At 30.8% G+C, this 20077-nt stretch overlaps 5 protein-coding genes across 13 annotated transcripts; 3 read left to right on the top strand and 2 right to left on the bottom strand.

The window, feature by feature from the left end:
* Window positions 1-651: 651 nt before the first annotated feature.
* Window positions 652-3891, bottom strand: LOC118069067 (glutathione synthetase-like). Of its 4 annotated transcripts, none has more exons than XM_035086926.1 (10): window positions 3776-3891; window positions 3034-3145; window positions 2786-2969; window positions 2613-2688; window positions 2373-2543; window positions 2242-2315; window positions 2002-2166; window positions 1666-1924; window positions 1309-1583; window positions 652-1227 (listed from the first exon to the last, which is right to left on the bottom strand). In XM_035086926.1, exons 2-10 carry the CDS (start codon window positions 3131-3133, stop codon window positions 1101-1103), a joined length of 1431 nt encoding a protein of 476 aa, XP_034942817.1. In that variant the 5' UTR covers window positions 3134-3145; window positions 3776-3891; the 3' UTR covers window positions 652-1100. The 4 variants fall into 4 exon arrangements, with proteins under 4 accessions (XP_034942817.1, XP_034942815.1, XP_034942816.1 ...); XM_035086924.1 differs by lacking the exon at window positions 3776-3891 and adding an exon at window positions 3651-3773 and having other exon boundaries at window positions 3034-3569; XM_035086925.1 differs by lacking the exon at window positions 3776-3891 and adding an exon at window positions 3664-3766.
* Window positions 3892-3898: 7 nt separating this feature from the next.
* On the top strand, window positions 3899-11348 carry Psi (P-element somatic inhibitor). 2 transcript variants are annotated; one of them, XM_035086922.1, is made up of 12 exons: window positions 3899-4422; window positions 4883-4961; window positions 5046-5231; window positions 5411-5540; window positions 6390-6674; window positions 6806-7172; window positions 7249-7429; window positions 7510-7667; window positions 7723-7861; window positions 7938-8281; window positions 8354-8642; window positions 10991-11348. In XM_035086922.1, the coding sequence occupies exons 1-11, from the start codon at window positions 4336-4338 to the stop codon at window positions 8618-8620; spliced, it is 2223 nt and encodes a 740-aa protein (XP_034942813.1). In that variant the 5' UTR covers window positions 3899-4335; the 3' UTR covers window positions 8621-8642; window positions 10991-11348. The 2 variants fall into 2 exon arrangements, with proteins under 2 accessions (XP_034942813.1, XP_034942814.1); XM_035086923.1 differs by lacking the exon at window positions 10991-11348 and adding an exon at window positions 9113-9733.
* On the bottom strand, window positions 11343-14078 carry LOC118069068 (GMP reductase 1-like). 2 transcript variants are annotated; one of them, XM_035086928.1, is made up of 6 exons: window positions 13855-14078; window positions 13457-13576; window positions 13094-13351; window positions 12778-12966; window positions 12486-12688; window positions 11343-12415 (listed from the first exon to the last, which is right to left on the bottom strand). In XM_035086928.1, exons 1-6 carry the CDS (start codon window positions 13939-13941, stop codon window positions 12223-12225), a joined length of 1050 nt encoding a protein of 349 aa, XP_034942819.1. In that variant the 5' UTR covers window positions 13942-14078; the 3' UTR covers window positions 11343-12222. The 2 variants fall into 2 exon arrangements, with proteins under 2 accessions (XP_034942819.1, XP_034942820.1); XM_035086929.1 differs by having other exon boundaries at window positions 13457-13591; window positions 13855-13995.
* Window positions 14079-14421: 343 nt separating this feature from the next.
* Window positions 14422-16944, top strand: LOC118069070 (serine/arginine-rich splicing factor 7-like). Of its 4 annotated transcripts, none has more exons than XM_035086931.1 (4): window positions 14422-14999; window positions 15112-15497; window positions 16498-16686; window positions 16803-16944. In XM_035086931.1, the coding sequence occupies exons 1-4, from the start codon at window positions 14991-14993 to the stop codon at window positions 16807-16809; spliced, it is 591 nt and encodes a 196-aa protein (XP_034942822.1). In that variant the 5' UTR covers window positions 14422-14990; the 3' UTR covers window positions 16810-16944. The 4 variants fall into 4 exon arrangements, with proteins under 4 accessions (XP_034942822.1, XP_034942821.1, XP_034942824.1 ...); XM_035086930.1 differs by having other exon boundaries at window positions 16799-16944; XM_035086933.1 differs by having other exon boundaries at window positions 14423-14999; window positions 16498-16695.
* A 535-nt stretch (window positions 16945-17479) lies between these two features.
* Window positions 17480-19981, top strand: LOC118069041 (ankyrin-3-like). Its single transcript, XM_035086869.1, has 3 exons — window positions 17480-18803; window positions 18884-19227; window positions 19313-19981. Exons 1-3 carry the CDS (start codon window positions 18052-18054, stop codon window positions 19867-19869), a joined length of 1653 nt encoding a protein of 550 aa, XP_034942760.1. The 5' UTR covers window positions 17480-18051; the 3' UTR covers window positions 19870-19981.
* Window positions 19982-20077: the final 96 nt, after the last annotated feature.

Here is a 20077-nt window from a genome sequence, read left to right as displayed (position 1 = left end):
GGTGAGTTTACTTTGAAAGAAACTTTTTAACTGAGTTTATAATAATAATTCATGAATAAAATTTCCATTCTTATGAATATGAACGATATTGTCTTTTTTTTCTACTTTCCAGTTGGTAACATACCTTCTTAATGTTTTTAATTGTAACAATGTTAATCAGTTTAAAAATCTGGTTTTTTTTTACACACTATTATAACATAAAATATACCCATAATAAAGAGTTGGCTTACTCTTTAAGTTTATCTTAGAAATATAATCATTGTAATAAAAGTAACAGACGAGTAACTTTTATTTTACATTCTTTCTTCTTTGCAAATCATTTTGACATATTGTTTCATTTGATTTTTACATTTTTTAAACTTTTGAAAAAAAAAACAGTCAAGCTTTGATTACATTCAGATTCCATTTTCATTATATGAGACCTTTGAAGATTAAAAAGAACATATCTAATTTTTTTAACGCCAACAAATGATATTATTCAAAAGAAGTGAAGTGAAATATGAAAATTCTGATTTTCTGGAAAGTTTTTGAAATGTAATAGAAACTTTTTGTCATTTTTTACGTCCTTTTCAATTCAATCCATATGTATCTATCACATTTTTGAGAAAGTTCTCTGATGTTTTTTTGATTAAAAAAATTTTATTATTTTAATTATACTAAGGCACTATTTTATAGTCAAATGTGTAAATATCGATCTGAGTTCTGACGAATATGTATCATTACAGTTTGACATAATAATTTTAGTAACTTCCTAAATGCACAACACTGCAGACACTTGGGATGATCCTCTTAAATTTAATCCTATCAGACTCTAACTTGGAGAATATGCTAACTATGATCTTCTACTTATTATTGACTTAATTTTTAGTTACTAAATTAAATAAAATTATAATCTATAAAAAAAGAATAAAATTTCACTCTTCAATGTATTTTTATAAATATATTTATCATTTAATAAGGTAAAAATATGAAAATTTCCTTTCAATTAAACATAAATTGACTGAATGTTAATTGATTTATAAAAAACCAAGAAAACATTTCAATATTAATCATATATTTTTAATGATTAAAAAAAATAAATATCCTTTTTAGGACATAGTCTACTTAACTAGATATGGGCTATCAAGAGCTCCTGCACCTGCAATAATGCCACCTTCATCTTCTCCAAATGGCTTAGATCGAATTACGTGACCCACTTGCTCATTAACACTTACATGATTTTGATCACTGTAAAATAATTTCAATTATTAATAAGTCGATTTAACCGACATTAGAACTATTTAAAAGAATAAAATACAATTTTCTTACCCAATAATTATCCCATAAATTCCTAATTCAGAAATTAGACTCTGTATTTGAGGTTCTTGATCATTAGGACCAAGTAAGTAATTATCTTGAAGTGGTGCATCAATATATTCCATAAGAATATATGCATCTCGATCTCGTGAATTCCTGATAGCTTCTAATTTAGATCTAATTTCATCACCATAAATATTATTACCTCCTCCTTCACGCTGTGGCTTCATTACAAATTTTTTTGGTTCCATTATTGCCATTTCTATCGCTTGCTCACCTAATTCATCCTATTAATAATCAGATAAAACTTTTAGCACAATTTAATATATTGAAGTTAATTAAGGATATTTATTGAGAAAACCAACTTACAAAGTCTAAAGAATAAAGACCAGTGAATACTTCACGTACTCTCGTAGCTTCATCTTCATTTAGGAATCGTCTCAAAACACCTGGTTGAGCAAGCACTTGTTGAACTTTTTTCGTTCCTGCTAACTGATATTGAATTGAAGGACATTTTAATGCCTTTGATTGTTCAATTAACAGCCTAACTGACCACACATCTTCTGAGGTATATGCTGCGGCTTCATATCCGGTACGATAATAAACAACAGCTACTAAATATTTTCCCCTAAAAAATAATATTTACTAAATTGAAAAAATAATTTTTCTTTATGTAGAAACATACTTATAAAAAAAACTACTTACACGATTAATTCTTTATTTGGTCTCAATTGTGCCTGCTTGATAATCTCTTTAAAAGTTCTTCTTATTATTTTAATCTGTGGATTTACTTCATGAATAACGTAGTCGAAAGCTCGTTGATCACATATGTTACTGGTATTTTCTTCAACAATAAATAATATCACAGCCCTAAAATTAAAAATATTGATAACATTGAAGAGCAGAATAATTGGTACCGTAAAGATAAATAAAATAAAAACTAACTCTTTATTTTTATATAATTTCCATGCTTCTATTAGTCCCTTGGCAAGCCCATTAATAGATTTATTTTCTGGAATCTAAAAATGTCATAAAATAGTTATTTCAAAAAACTTAAATTATCTAAATACACTTACGTTAATTGTCTTGTCTGAATGCCCTAATTCTGTCAAAATATATTTATGTAGTTTAGCTGTTATTGGAGCTAATCCACCGAAACTAGAAGAAATTGTATTAAACTCAACTTGTTTTATCTTCATATCACCGTTCAAGAGATAGTCAGATCGCATTAGACCTACACTGTTGGTCTATTAAAAATGATTATTAATTACTAACATGAATGTTTATTAGAATTTCAAACTAACTTAATTCTTCACCTGAGTGTATCCTTCTTTATGTACAGTTTTGTATATATTATAAAGCTTCCTGGTAAATTCATCAGCTTTAATTGTACTGAAATATAACAATTTACAATGTTTAAAAAAACTTGGAATTAATTTTAAGGTCGTGTTTTTGAAAAAAAAAACCTTGTTATTAAAATTAATTATACCTTTGCAAAGTGCTCGTAAGAAAGTCATGATCATATGCAACTTTGTGTATAAGATTGTTGAGTGTTATTTGAATGTTTTTAGCTTTGAGAAATTCTTTTTCCGGAAAACTTGTAGGAAGCAAAGTAAAACGAGAAATTCTTACGAAATTTCGATTAAATGGATTATTTGAATGCATCGTCATTCCTAAACATAATTTAGAAGTTATTTTTCAGAATTTATTAAAAGATATAATATAATTTTATCATACCATGCATTAAAGCGTAATCCTTGGCCTTGTCAATTATTTCACTTAAATCCTCATTATTTAATGGTAACTCTACACAATTTTTCAACTGTGTAACAGCCATTATGACAACAAACTAATTTTAGAAACAAATAGTAAATTTAATATTGGAGCACTGATAAAACTTTGGAGATTTTAACTTGGAAAATGTTATGACTAGAAGATGATGCAATGTAACTCATAGATAATCTACAAAGATTGTAGCAATCAACAGGTGTACACTTTGATTGACAATGATAATATGCTCAAACAACGTGTGTGATATATAATGATACATATTTTTCTTGATGAGTTTAATTAGAAATTATATTCATCCGGTAAGCTTGTCATTAAGACATGTTCACAAGATATTACAACAAATGTCAATTATTATTTCCAATTTCCAGACTTATCGTTGAATTTCAAATCTTACTGATAAATATAGTATTATTTTAACAGTATATTTGAATAAATAGACTTATCATTATTTTCCTTATTAAACCAAAGATCAAGAGATAAAACTGAAAATTGTGAAATTAATTAGTGTCATCAAATATTTAATCAAATGTTACATAATGTTAAATTTGCGAAATTAATTTTACATTAAATTATGACCTGCTGTACAATACACCAATTAAACAAATATTCATTTAAAAACAATTTTAATTCAATCGAATTACAAATTGAAAAAAAGCAAAATCTTGAATGGAATTACGGTTATGTTTACCGGCAATATTTAAGGTTAGTTTCTATAGTGGCGATTGAGAAGCTACTCATCGAAATTCGCTTGAATGTCGCCGTACATGAGAATGCAGTAAGTTCTTTCTCACTCCAGAGAGAAAACACCTCTCTGCTCCTGAAAATTTCAACTAAGAAGGATCGTTGTGGACAGCCGGAGAAAATGCCAATCTTCTAAAGTTCAGCATTCTCTTGCTTTTTAAGCTAAATTTCGAATTTATTGTGTGAAATTTTAGAAAGTTATTAAGTGTAAGGGGGAAACCACCCTCAACGCGTTTATTCGAATCTAGTTTTCTTTATTACTTGATACACTATAACTGACGCTTGCGCCGTTTTCATTAGTGTTCATCGGCCGCATTTACTAGCTCATTCTTTTTGCACGAAACGCAAGTTCAAGAAATTGCTCTAATACTCCAAACTTAATGTGTCGGTGAAATTTTTGGGTAGAATTTGGTGTTAAGTCGCTACAGGACCAACGCGTATAATTTTAGGTTAAACATAATCCAAAATTATAAATCAGTGTTGAGTCTTAGCTTTTAATGGTTAATAATGAGTGATTATTCAGCGGTAGCTCCGCCTCATCAAAATTTTAGCCAAAGTTCTGCCTTCGCAGCAGCTTTACAGCGTGCAAAACAGGTATATGATTCATGTTTCATTCTATTCTTATACTTCCCTCCTAATTATAACAATGTATAGACTGAAAATAGTCAAATATTTTTATTTCGAATTAATTCGAACAATTCCATATAAATACCTCATAAAGAAAGTTTCCTTTCTTTAATAATACAGTTACTCCAATACTTCCTAGTCTATCTATCTATCAGTAGAATTACTCTTATTTTAAATTTTTGAAATTCATTCATTCCATTTCGATTTTCTTATTTCCAAGATTTATAAAAAATAGTATATATCTTCATATATACATGCATGGAAATCAGTGCAACCAGAATCTCATTGAATGTTTATATAAAAGAATGAATCTATTGATCATGAAAGAACAATACTTTCATTCGTTCCCCATTCCCCTCCCAATAAACATCCTTGCGATATTTATTTTTCAAATCAATAAACTTAAATGAAAAATTTTCTTTCATAGATTGCAGCAAAGATAAATCCTGGAGGCAGCCAAAATAGTGCTGACACTAGTTTAAAGAGATCTTTGGATGATAGCACAGGTTCGTATGAATGATTAGAAAACTTTATCAAATAAGGAAATAAAATATTACAATTATTAATAAAATTATTTTTTCCATATGTAGGTGAACCTGAAACAAAAAAACTGGCGCCCGATCCATTAATTGGTCTTAGAACCGGTCCATTACCAGGACTTGGTGACTCAGTAGGTAGAGGAGTACCGTCCCAAGTATCATCGCCAACTTCTGTTGGAAGTCTGGGAGGTATTTGCAATGAAGATATCAGGGTTCCTGACAAAATGGTCGGATTGAGTAAGTAGTAAAATTTAGTTTTAAAAGATGATTAATATATTTTGAAATCGTGAATTGTAATTAAGGTCAACATTTTCTTCTTATATTTTGATGTGTAACAATAATCAATATCCTGGAGGATATTATTATAAATTATAAACATCTTCTTTTCATAATTAAATTTATGTGTATTTTTCCAGTAATTGGCCGAGGCGGTGAACAAATAACGAGATTGCAAAGTGAAACGGGGTGTAAAATACAAATGGCGCCCGAAAGTGGCGGTCTCTCAGAACGTGTTTGCACCCTAACGGGCTCAAGAGAAGCTGTCAAGTAACTTGTTTTCCCTTTTTCTTACTTTAATAATTTTTAATTTCTTCGTACGCAATACATATAAATATACGTATATTTATATGAATTCATAAACGTAGTCCATAATACTATTTGAATTAATTAAGCAAGTTAATTACTTATATGTATTCAAAGAAACCGTAATTATCATAAAAAAACATAGATACGTTTGAATTATAATATTTACATAACATAATGTAATGATTTTTTATATAATTCGCCTGAATTTCAATGTTTTCATACATGTTTCATGTATTTTTAAAATTGTTATATTTTTCATGATGATTTTATTCATTGATATGTCATGCACATGCATATAGATATCATTCACTTTTTCAGAATTTTATTGTAGATCCTGGGTACCCACCATGGACATAGATTCGACTCTTTCTTTTTTTGCTCCTTAAACATTTATATCTTTACTAATATTAATGCTAAATTGCAATAAGCAATGTTATCAATTTTGTTGATTTTTAATAGTTTTTGAAATTTACTAATAGTTTTTTACTTTTACCTATAGGGAATGAGAAGAGTGAGAAAGAGAGAGGAGGGATGGAAGATAGGCTTGTGCATGGGGGCGTATTATTCTCAACGAGACAACAATTTTTTGTCTTTAATGATTATATTATACACACTTAGAACTCGCTTGATATAAAACAATCCATTTGTAATTTTTGACATATCAATTTATTTTTTTCGGAATATTACAGCCATGTGATTGTGCTTTGCAAAAATTGTATTATTTGTCGCGTAAATTGCTTAATTTTGAATTTTATTATGTATAATTTATATCAAATATTTCATTTTATATTTCATTTTTTGCTGTTACAGTCGTGCAAAAGAGCTTGTATTGTCAATTGTGAATCAGAGATGCAGGACTGAAGGAATTGGTGAAGTAAGTATGAGTGGTAATGCAAATACTAATTCTGGAGGTGGAGGGGGACCACCAATGGTTGGAAGCCATCCAGGATCGGTTGAAATTATGATCCCTGGTCCAAAAGTTGGATTAATTATTGGAAAAGGAGGTGAGACAATCAAACAACTTCAAGAGAAATCAGGAGCAAAAATGGTTGTTATTCAAGATGGACCATCACAAGAGCAAGAAAAACCTCTAAGGTATATTATTTAAAAAAAGATCGTAATTTGTTTTTAACAATTGTTTCTCATAGTTAAATATATTGTGAATTTTTGGTTATAAAATTAATTAATTGAAGCAATAATTCTGAAATTTTTTTCAATTATTTCAGAATAACTGGAGATCCTCAAAAAGTAGAATATGCTAAACAATTAGTGTATGAATTAATAGCAGAAAAAGAAATGCAAATGTTCCATAGGGTTCCAAGAAACAATGAAAGAAGTTTTCCTAGTGATAATGGTTTTAATAATACTACTCCAAATGCAGATGGAGTAGAAGTTCTTGTACCAAGAGCGGCAGTCGGAGTAGTTATTGGTAAAGGAGGTGATATGATAAAAAAAATTCAATCAGAAACAGGGGCACGAGTTCAATTTCAGCAAGGAAGAGAAGATGGTCCTGGAGATCGGAAATGTCTATTGTCAGGGAAACCTCAAGCTGTAGAACAAGCACGACAAAGGATTCAAGAACTTATTGATAGTGTAACGACTTTAACTTAATCATAAAACTTTTTGCTCTTGCACATGAGTGCCTTGTGTTGACCTAAGACAATTTTAGAGAAGGGACGATAGAACTCCAGTGGGTAGAAGCGGCAATCCTCGAGGAAATGGATTCGGAGGAGGCCGTCCAAATGAATATGGTGGCTGGGATAGACGTCAAGGAGGTGGTTCGATGCAAGATAAAGTGGAAACTACTTATAATGTTCCTTCTACCAAATGTGGAATAATTATTGGAAAAGGTTACTACTTTCAAATTCAATTAAAAATCTTGTTGCATTATTCATTTTTGTTTAATACATATTTATATTATACTTTCTAGGAGGTGAAACAATTAAACAAATAAACCAACAAACTGGTGCACATTGTGAGCTTGATCGTAGAAATCAAGGCAACGAAAATGAAAAGATTTTTATTATTCGTGGAACACCAGAACAAGTAGAGCATGCCAAGAGAATATTTAGTGAAAAATTAGGAATGGTAAGTAGACTTTAAATTAGTTTAAGGATTATTTTACAATTCGATGTCTTTTCAGAATGATTCTATGCATGACTTCCAAGGAAATGCCAATAATGCTTACGCAAGCAGTCAAGGTGCAATCAGTTATAATCCTACTTGGAATACAGGTACTGGATATCAATCATGGCCCAATCAAACTCCGACAGCTGATCCAAGTAAGTATTCGATTTTTACATAAAAATAACATGAAACTTATTAATAACATTAATGAATAAATTTTTTTTTCAACAGATAATGTTCAGCAAGTTCAAGTTAATCCGCAAACGGGGCAACCAGATTATAGTGCTCAATGGGCGGAATATTATCGTTCCCTTGGAATGCATAGGGAAGCAGAAATGATTGAACAACAATCAAAACAAGCAAAATCAGATCATAATCAGCAGCAAGCAGCGACGCCAGGTGCTGCAGGCGCTGCTGCACAACAACAAGCACAGGCACCTCAGCAGGGTCAACAACAAGCCTCAGCTCAAAATGGAGGACAAGCAGATTACAGTGCTCAATGGGCTGAATATTATAGAAGTATCGGTAAAATAAAAGAAGCAGAAGCCATTGAAGCACAAATGAAAGCTGGAAAGGTATAGTTACTTGTTATTAAATCAAGAGCTGTCTAATTGAATAATTTGATTAATTATTGTAATACATTTCAGTTGGGAATACAAAACAATCAAATGGCTCAACCACAAATGCAACCTCAAGCTATGCAGAATCAATCAACAGGACCTGCTCCAGCAGCAGCAAATGCGTTCCCTCAAGCATATGGAGCTTATCCCGGTATGAATGCAGGAGCTACACCGGCTAATTATTATGCTGCAACTGCTGGAACACCGCAAGCCCAATCTGGTCAACAACAAAATTCATCATTTGCCGGTGGCTATCAGAACTATTCATACCCCCAGCCCAGCTCTGAAAATTAAATTTTTTCTTCACCAACAATAAGTAAGTATCATTTTTATCAATTTTTTGAATTACAATCAAAGAAAACTGCATTCAATTTTTTTTTCTATCAATGATTAAATTGATTATTAAATATTATAACTTAACGAAACTAAAAAAAATTGTTTCAAATAACTATTAATTAGCTATGTAGTTTTCTTTATCAGATTGTAATATTGTTTTAATAAGTTTGAAATTGTAAACTACAATTTCGAACATGAAAAATAAATATTATAAGTTTATCAATGGTGTAAGAATATGAAACCAGCATTTGCATATTTGTTATTTATTATATATATACATCTATTTTTTTTGCATTCGTGTTGGTTAAATTTTTCAGGGATATATGACGATAAGAAATTATGATTAAACATGTTTAATTATTGTTATTTACACCTTTGAAAATTTGTTAATATTAATTTAACAATGTATTTAGCAATATTTTTTCTACTGTAATCAATCATTTCCCACAGTTTTCAGATAGCTTTCCAATGGGATGCGGTTAATGCCTGCGCTGTTGTCTTCATATAATTAATTATATTAACATAAAAGAAAATATTGAAAGAACAAAATAAAATCATTATAATTGGCCATGTTATAAATAGCCATAAATAGCATTTTTCAAATTTAATGATAGTAACAAATTATATCAATTTTAATTATTATAATGTCCTCCGTAAATTTTTTTCCACATATTATTAATGAATTAACTTCATATATATATAGTTATAATTACTTATAATCACATGAATAATGTAGAATATTCATGATATTAATTCTAAAAATAATGAGGATAAAAGAAATGAAAAAATTGAGGAGTATAATGTAGAACAAATTAAACACAAAATTTGTATGTGTTCCATCAAAATTGTTTGTTATAAAAAAATATAGATACGTAAGACAAGCTTGAATATTAGCAGGTGATGCAGCAGAGTAGCGGACGTTTTGGACTTCATTTGTACGGCAAATACTACAGTAAAATATAATTTATTAACTCGTTAATACCCGTTTTAATTTATAAATCCAGCTTCTATTTGAAACATGTCATACCCCGTATCTAATACTGCTCCGTAAAATAAATTATCATTTCTATGCTTTTATGATTATACATTTTTCAATTAAATTGTTTAATCGATCATCATTTGATTAAGCCTTGTATGATGCAATATCAGTAGTTTAAATATGTTTACATATATATATTGTGTAATTTAATACTCAGTTCAATCAAAAAGCGCTTCATATTTACAGATATCATCATTTTATACTTGTTATTTAAGCCCTATGCCTATTACACTAGTTCCATTTTTAGATGCAGAAGCAGCTGACTAGAATCTACTCTACACAAAACGTATTATTTAGATATCATTTTAGAAATTGCTAAGCAGAGTAATTTTTTGTTCGCTTGTCATATGAATGCGTTCTCAGGAAATAGGAGGCCTAATACATAAGGTGATTATCAGTGGACCTTCCCATGTTCAACTTAATGATAATTTTGTCATATATTTTTTTTTTGTTTATCAATAGCTTCATTTATAGTTTTGTCATTTTAGGAATCATTATCATCGATGAAATATCATTGTTCATTATTATTGTTATTATTTACTCTATATATCGATTATCCGAAAACTGTTACTCTCGTATTCACTGCATATACTGCTCTCTATCATGAATTTATAATACATATAAAAATAATTTGTGAAATATTGTACGTATTAATGAACTAAATATGTAAACACGATGTTTCTTTTTTTTCTAAAACTGTTTTTTTTCTGAGAAAATTGATAATTATGTAATGAACTATCTTTGATAAAGAAATGAAAGTGCATAATAATGTAAATGTATCTGATAAAATTTTTTAATTAATTATGAAAAATATATGAAGAAATGGATTATAAACAACTTCAAGATATCTTCATCAAGTACTACATTTAGACTAAAAAAGAATGGTAAATAAATGAATAAGAATAAGGTACTAAATATGCTAAAAATAATTTACTCCAAGTGTTGCTATTATCTTATTTTCATATTCACACATAGGTTTGCTAATAGTGTTCACATTATGATCGCGATATCAATAATATATGTCATATTTTAGTTATTTTTAATTTAATTTGTTAGATAAACCACTTATTACATTGAAATACCATATAAAATTGGTATATGTTTAAAAATCATTTAGCACTCTTTTATTTAGACATGTATATCATGCACCGATTTCTATAAGTCTAGTTAAATTTGCTCTATATGTATGTGTCGAATATTATTTCTTATAATTATTTTCATTGATTATGTTTTTTTCTATTATTCCTCTTTATTGAAATATCAAATTATAAGTTGCATATCCTTTTCAGGGCGCACTTCATGTCGGGGATTGTCAACCAGAAGAAATCAATAATACGATGATATGCAAGGGAAATCATTTTATGTAAATACAATTCTGACCGTCCTTGTATTATAAACAGTGAGTCTGTGCGGAAACTGCCAAGTGAATAATTGATATAATATTGGACTCGAATGCATTATTAAACATTACATCTATTTGTTATAATTACTTTTTTACGACAAAAAGAAAATCGTATCAGTGACTTAGGAATTATTTAAAATTATCATGATGAATATTCTTTTTTATACTTTTTCATCGAATATCAATTTTCATTGTAAAATGTGATAATTATTATTCGATAAATGAAATTAACTACTATGTAGGCGCATTTTGATTTTATTCATTTTTTTTTTAATAACGAGACAACATATTCATTTATAATTCACCATTTTTACAATAAATAAATTCATCGTTAACAGCAATCTTTGGATATAATCGTACATTATTTATCACACCATACTATTACATCAAAACAATATATTAATTAATTTACTCAAATTATAAATACGTAACAGAATTGAAAATTACAAATATTACAGTCTTTTGGTCTATTTTAAAGCATAGCTTATATTCAATAAACTTAATTTCGATATCATCTTTTATAATTATCAATTTTTGAATAAGAATTATTTAGAAAATACGCTTTATTAATGACTCGATCAAATTCCTTTTCATATTAAATACTTAGTATCTTAATTATATCAATACTGTTACCGTAAAACGTCTAGACCAATAATTAAGTGTGCGTAGAAACTATTTCATATCATTAAAATTATCTGTTAATCGAATTTTGTAATATCATTTTTTCTTTCCAATGATAACACATACATAAAAATAATTAAAATAAAACCGAGTACATTGAAACTTTGATATGAATGTAAGCGAATAACAGTTCCGTCTTGTTTTACGATTTTTTCGAAGAAAAATATTGACACTGCAATGAATAATATAATTTATAAGCTGTTATCAACATTGTCATTGCATTACGACTTATTCATTTATCATGACAGTGTGTAATTCAATAGTTAATGCGAATTTCAAATATTTTGATTAAACTTCAATAACTAAAAAGCTTTGTTGCATGATTCAACGACTTAAATAATTGTCGAATAACTATTGATATTTCTTTAAGCAACTATTAATTTTTTTATCGTTTAAAATCAATTGGTCTAGTAAAATATAAAAACTTTTTACGCAACATTAAATTTCTGATGATCCATACATGTTATTAAGCTGTTGAGTGCATCGTATAAATGTTGCACGTCGAGGAAGTTCTCGTATTTTAGAGGCTCCTACATATGTGCATGCTGATCTAAGACCTCCCAGGATGTCCAAAACCGTTGTATCTACAGGTCCTCTGTAAGGCACTTCAACAGTCTTACCTTCCGAAGACCTAAAATTAAAATTGAATGTACAGAAAAATATTCCTAATATAAATGAACAAAAATAATCTTCACAAAAACCTGTATTCTGCAACACCTCCAGCATGTTTTGCCATTGCAGTATTGGAAGACATTCCATAAAATAACTTGACTTTTTTTCCATTTTTTTCAATAACTTCACCACCGCATTCATCATGGCCAGCAAACATACCACCAGCCATGACAAAATCTGCGCCTGCACCAAAAGCCTTAGCTAAATCTCCAGGACACGTACATCCTCCGTCCTATCAATAATAAAGAATAATTACAGTGAAATAGTTCTTAATAACTGTGACCTTTAAATACAAAATTGCAAAGTTTAAAAAATACTTACCGAAATAATGTGACCTTTTAATCCATGAGCTGCATCTGCGCATTCAATTACAGCACTTAATTGAGGGTAACCCACCCCAGTTTTCATTCTTGTGGTACAAACAGATCCAGGTCCAATGCCAACCTTAATAATATCTGCGCCTGAGAGGATCAATTCCTCAACCATTTCACCAGTAACAACATTTCCTGCCTTAATAGATGAAAAATTGATCGTTAATCAACATTAATGCTGTATTCATTCGTTATTTAATCGATAAAAGTAATAAACCGTTCAAGTTGATAAAGAATGCTTTCTCAGAATAATAACTCATACTCACAATTATTGTATGGCTCGGGAATTCTGTACGGACTTTTCTTACATACTCAACAAAATGTTGTGAATATCCATTGGCAACGTCTAAACAGATGAAAGAAATACCTGGCACAACTGCAATAATACTCTTCAAACGTTCAAAGTCATTATCACTCGTTCCTGAGCATACTGCCATGTGTTGAAGATAGTCAACATTTTCAGCAGCAAATGCTTTCCATTCTTCTGGAGTATAATACTTATGAACTACTGTAAAAACACCATGCTAAAAAGTAAAATACATGTATACATGTAGAAGAGCCCGATACAAATGTTTGAAATTTATTATTCCTAGATTAGATTATATCGTTAATAATCAGATTTTAATTACCTTGGCTAATGCTTTAGCCATTTCAAAAGTTCCTACAGTATCCATATTCGAGGCCATTACTGGTATACCTCGGTATGTACGTTTTGAATTACGAAACGTTATTTCTCTAAAGAGGTCCACCTAAAAAAAGCACATCTATCACTCAAATTATTTTATTTCTAAACTCAAAAATATTCTTCATAGGAAACGGTATCATTACTTTTATGAGAATAAAAAAAGTTACTATAATTAAAGGGAAATTATTTCTACCAAAATCCTTTTAAATAAAAATAAATATAAATAAACTAAAATGTTAATATTTATTTTAAAATTTTAATCAAGTTGACAGTACATTAAAAAATAAAAATAGATCCAAAAATATGAAAGCTTCTAAAATAAATCAATACAAAAATACTTACATCAGATCGACTCCTTAGGGTACTTCTTTTTGGTCTTAATAAAACATCTTTGAAGTCTAACTTAATGTCATTGATGATGTTCGGCATTTTTGTAATTTGTAAGTAACGCGAAAATCTGCGAATCTTCTAACAGACTAATTGTGACTACTGTGTGTTTGTTGTCAAGGCACTGGTAAGCAAGGTCTGAGGAGTTGCCTTGATATGAATGCCAACGTGAGTGTCACAAACCGCTTGCTTTCTTTGTCTTTGAGGTAAATTATTTTTTTTTCCCCAAGTAACGTTAAGTTACCATTAGAAACTATTCAATTCTTCTCTACCTACTACTGATGAGCTTCTACTTTCCGCCGCACAAAGTAAAGGCGTAAAGTCAACCGTGGGAAACTTTCTAACTTTAGCCAAGCTTTAACATTTTCTCTATAAAATCCATTAAAAACTGAAAATTTATTCATGATTATTAATTTTAAAATAAGTTATAAATTATATTTATTATTTAAATGATAAATACTTTATAAGTTTTTTACTTTCATTCATAAAAGAAGCCGGTTGCTATTAAACAAAGCGACTGCAGCGCCATTTCCGTTAGTGAATCAATTTCATCGTTACTTTACATAAAGTTCAGCAACGATCTCTCCAAAGTGGCTTTATATTGGTAAAATTGGCGGACGGACGATACTCTTTTCGAGACTATAAACATGTATTGTGCATAAGCTCCAATATCTCTAGTGAGTGGCAGTGACCCTCAGTAATCCCCTCGCTTGAAGATTGTATTGAAAACGCTTGAAAAATATTGAATATTTTTTTTTTTGTGCTACTCCAAAATTGATATTTAAAAGATAGTTATTTTCTACAATTAATACTTATTTATACGTTTAGTGAAAAAATAACCGGCTAGTAGAGTAAAAAAAAAAGAAATACTATTACTACCTACTCTGAATTGATTGTGTCGTCATTCAATACAGTTCAAGGTTCGCCGCCATTTTGTGAAAAAGCAGGGAGAAATAATTGGAGTACAAACGTACTTATTCTACCATTGAATAAGCGTCAAAAAAGTGATTGATGCAGTTCTAATTAATATTTTTCAATTAATGATTCAATTTATTTAATTTTAAAACGTGACTGAGTTAATTTAACCGAAGATGAGTCAGGTAAGTGGTTTGGAGAATGAAATATTGAGCCATGTACAAACTAACTGCATGTAATTAATTTTCTTGTTGTACCGTTTACATTAACATATGTTTTTTCCTTTTTTTTTTATAGATGTCACGCTACCCTTCAGATTGTAAAGTATACGTGGGCGACTTGGGCAACAGTGCGACAAAACAAGATTTAGAAAATGCTTTTTCATATTATGGGCCTCTAAAAAATGTTTGGGTAGCTAGAAACCCTCCAGGATTTGCATTTGTTGAATTCGAGGATGCTCGAGATGCTGATGATGCCGTCAGAGCTTTAGATGGACGCACGATCTGTGGTCGTAAAGCAAGAGTTGAACGTTCCAATGGAAAACGATTGAGAGATCGAGGACGACGTGGTGGAGGTGGTGGTGGTGGAAGACAATTTCATCCTGAGGATCGATGTTACGAATGTGGAGAACGAGGCCATTACGCCAGAGACTGTTATAAGCACAGAGGTGGTCGTAAGCGCAAGTATGTATGAATATGCATTAAAATATATTTGATAATTCGTAAACACAGTGAATTTACTTTAGTTAGCCAACATTCTTTCTTGCGTTTTATCTTTAATTACTTTTTATGTTTATTACTTTTGGGCGGTAAGTTTAAGATTGAAAATATTTGCAATAAATATGTAAATTGTAGTAATCGTGGTATATAAAAGTTTGAAGAAAAGAAAAAATTATTTGCTGTAATGATTGCCGATGTAATCCTCCGAATTATTTATAGGAGATGCGGCTGAACAGGCATACGGATGTGTGTTATACGATCGCAACCGAGATTCTCGCGAGATTCGCCTTCAGGTTCACTTTGTGACACACAGACACTGCGTAGTTACAGCGTAGAGAAAACTATCTACTTCGGGGTTTACTACTGAATGTCTCCAGGGTTGAAAGAGGGCCAAAATAAAAACAATCATGATGGGGGTGATTAGTGTGTTTTTCGAACGCACTGTACTTCCTCTGAACCACTGAACACCATCTCTAATGACTGAGAGTTCGCGGCACATCGGCACCTCCGAGTTACTCACGGCATTCCTCCTCTTTTGCTCGAACCAAAGGAAACCGAAAAAAAAGATATTCTTCTTGTCATCGTCATCGTCGTTCCATCTAGCCACTCTACTTCCATTCATCTGACCCTCGCGTGATTTCACCTGCATAAGTGCTCGTCTTCAATCTCCCCATTCTGGCCATTGCCATCGCGTGTACTTCTGCTGCCTGCCATTAGGCTGCCATCAATAATGGTATATGAAATCAAATTTACGAGGAAAATGAGGGTTGATTCTTCTATCATAACTTTTTTTTTACTAAACATTTTCATTGCTCTTCTAATTGGTGAGCAATGTCTACTACTACCACCAGAAGAGTTTGAAAAAAAAATAAACAGTAGATAATAATCTCGATCTTACTGAAAAAAAAAACCTGTCTACAATCATCATCTTCATTTTTATTTATTAATATTTCATTCCTTTTAGATCTTACTCTCGATCGCGTTCACGATCAAGAAGTAAACGCTCTCGATCCCGATCATCATCTCACAGTCGTTCTCGCAGCAGGAGCAACAGACGTGGCAAGTCACGCAGCAAAACTAGATCAGATTCCAAAGATCGCAGCCCGATAGAACGATCACGATCAAGATCTCCATCTAACCGATCCCGCAGCAGGTAAAAATGGTAAATATTCCTTTATGGTTCATTAAATGCTATTACGATCATTCAAGAACCATTCAATCTTACTAATTGACTACTAATTGCTTATACTAAATACTTGTTTCAGGAAGGCAGTAAACGATGATCATAACGATAAGTTTTAAGTAATTCTGATTTGTATCACTAAGATCTCAAGCATTTACAAAAACTGGCTGATCACTTTTATGTGTTTTATGATTTAACATAATAAATAAAGCCTTACTTTACCATAAATTGCAACGGTTAATACCATTTATTTACACCAATCCTGACTAAGTATAATAATGATCATTAGTTTTAATTTTTATAAACATTAAATTCTTCATCAACTTAATTACTTTCTTTATCTTTTAGTTCATGCTGTGTTTCATTATTATAAATCAATAAATTAAGTTATTTTTTTTTTATTCAAATGATTAAGAAAGAATTTTTTTTCTTGTCTTACTTCAAGAATTTAAAAAATAAAATTATCATTCAGTTAAAAGTATTCATAAAATATTCAATGCTGATAATTGGAACGAAATCTTTAGTAAATATTCATTCCAAAGCAAATGATGTGAGAACATGGCATATTCCGAGTGAACGTATCAAAACTTGGTGTGATATCTTTGAATTTAGAATGCTTTATTTCAATGGGAATGTAATGAGTCAACCATTTGAAAGGTCGTCAAAAATTTAGCTGTTCACTATCTCTACATATATGTATATTATGTAAAATATAAATACTTATAAATGTTTTGGAGTTTCATATACATACGAAGTTCTCACTTTCGTGAGTATATTTTTTCGCACTCGTTCTCAGTATGTAGAAAACGTAGACATTCCAAAGCTGGCGGCGCCAATGCTTTTTCTGCATGGTGATATGGTCGTGGAGGAGGGGAATTGACAAGATGACGAAGAAAAAAAAAACTAAGTCGAGTGAGTCTTGGAGAAAGAAAGAGAAGAAGAAGAGGAAGTAGAAGAAGTAAAGCCAGCTAATGCAGTGCAGGCGAGCCCTCATTCGCTTTTCAAGCACGTTCGCCTGTTGCTCCGTTTACATACACTCGTTAAACTCCGAAGGGGCCATTGATTTCTTGTAAATTTCTAGAATTATTGTTTACAATCTGTAGTTTGTAATGATATTAACACGTAAAAAGTCAATGTTGTGAAGATTAAAATCGGAAATAAAGGTTCAAGTGAATTACTAAAAGTGCAAATCTCCGTTTTATTAAGTGGCAATTTGGTGTGAAGTTGAGAGGAGGAAATAGGGCATTGGGCTATTCGAGAGGATCAAGTGCTGGATAAGTTTTTTCACAGAAGTGAGAGCTTTTACTTATAAATAATTAAGTATATCAATAAATAATGACTGCTGCATGTGCTGGCGAAGTGTTTTTACGTGAACAAAAAGTATTTACAAGCTCTGATACAAATTCAATGTCTTACGAAGAACAACAGGATGTATTGGAAGCTCTTGCGATCGATAATGATTCATCATCAAGTAACGAAAGAGGTGAAACTCTTCCGATTTCGGAGAAATATTCCAGACAACTAGAAATATACCTTGAATCTCGTGGGATTCGGACGTGGGATGAACATGAGTACTTAAGTATTGGAGAATCAGCATCTTCCAGTAGTTTAGAGAGTCATGAATTTATCAGCGAAGAGAACTCATCTGGTTACAATTCATTAGGTGTTGATGGATCAACAAAGAATAAAGTTGACTCAGACTTGCTTTCAGCTTCTAGTAGGAGTAATTCTGGAGAATTAGATTGCGTAGCTCCCCCACGGGGTTCTGATATTTCTAATTCCTTTGATTCTACATTGTTGAAAGACAGTTTGAATGAAATAGAGAACTCAATGAATGAAGAAATTTCATTAAATGTATTTGAATCACCATCTTCAAAGTCTAAAGCTAGTGTGCAAAATATTAAAAATGAAATTCATCCAGATGACATTGCCAAGTTTTACAAAGCAGTTAGAATGGGCGATGCTGAAAAAATTGAAGAATTAATAGCTTTTGGATTTGTTAATAATTTAAATGAGCCTGATTGGAATGTGTCTGGAGATCCACCACTATTGGTAGCTGCAACCAACCACTGTTTACCGGTACTTAGGTAAATATTATCATCTACTTAGAAAAAAAAATACTTTGTAGTATTCACTTGATACAATTCCCATTAATCTTCTTCTCTAGTGTTTTATTATCGAGCGGATGTGACCCTGGAGTTCGTTCACCACGAGGAGAAACGGCTTTACATCGAATAATTCTCAGTGGAGGATTTAATAATATCAAGCCATTTATACAAAAATTATTAGAATATGGATGTTCACCAAATGTAAAAGAAGCTGGTGGTGGATTAACAGCTTTGCACATTCTTACACGTCAATTATCTCATATGCATTTTTCTAAAAGTACTCAAAATAATTTAGATGAAGCGCTAGAATCACTTGCTCTTCTTGCAAATGCAGGTGCTATTAATGACAAAGATCATCAAGGACGCAGTGCATTACATATTCTGGCATCTTCTATAGCCTTTGGTAAGATAATAATGAGTTTATTGATGATAAGATGTAAATATAAATAATTCAGCCGAAGAATGTTATTATCACAAATCTTTTTCAGATAATAATCACAAAACAGAAATAGAATCGGTGGTTAAAATATTTCTGGACGCTGGAGCTGATACAACCTTGAAAAATGATCGTGGCGAGACACCATTACATGAATCACTTGAATGCGGTGCGTTGAATACTGCAAACTGCTTGATACGTTATACTCCAACAGGAATAACTTCTCGTTATGGCGAGACTCCACTTCATATTGCTGCGAGGAAGAATTACATTGATATAATCGGAAAGTTACTAGAGAACGGTGAAAATCCTAGTGTCCGAAATATGGAAGGCAATACATGTTTGCACTTGGCATCAGCTCGAGGATTCCATCAAATAGTTTCGCAGTTAGTTACTTCACCTTTAGTGCAATTAGAGAAAGTTAATCATCAAGGATTAACGGCACTTCAAGTAGCAGCAGAGAGTGGCTTCGTAAATGCTGTAAAAGTGCTACTCAAAGCTGGAGCTGATCCAATACTTGTTGCTAATTGTACTACTCTTCGTCGTCACCCAGATATTCCTGAACTTATCAACCATGAATTAACGAAACGTCGTGAGCTAATTACTTAATTCATAAATTTTTTAAATTCCAATAAATAAAAAATATTTGTTTATAAGATTTTACTTAATTAAGAGAAAATTTTATATTGTGATATTAAAATTTCAAGAGCGTGCGTTTGTAATTAAGAATAAAAAATAATAAAACATATGCACTTGGAGAAAAAATATGAAAGTTTTAATAAATAAAACATTAATTATATTTAGTTTATATAACATT

Source organism: Chelonus insularis, unplaced genomic scaffold (assembly GCF_013357705.1).
Source record: "Chelonus insularis isolate UGA/USDA-ARS -01 unplaced genomic scaffold, ASM1335770v1 contig_404_pilon, whole genome shotgun sequence".
Taxonomy (NCBI): domain Eukaryota; kingdom Metazoa; phylum Arthropoda; class Insecta; order Hymenoptera; family Braconidae; genus Chelonus; species Chelonus insularis.
The sequence above is the reverse complement of the archived record's forward strand: the minus strand, read 5'-3'. Positions and strand labels throughout refer to the sequence as shown.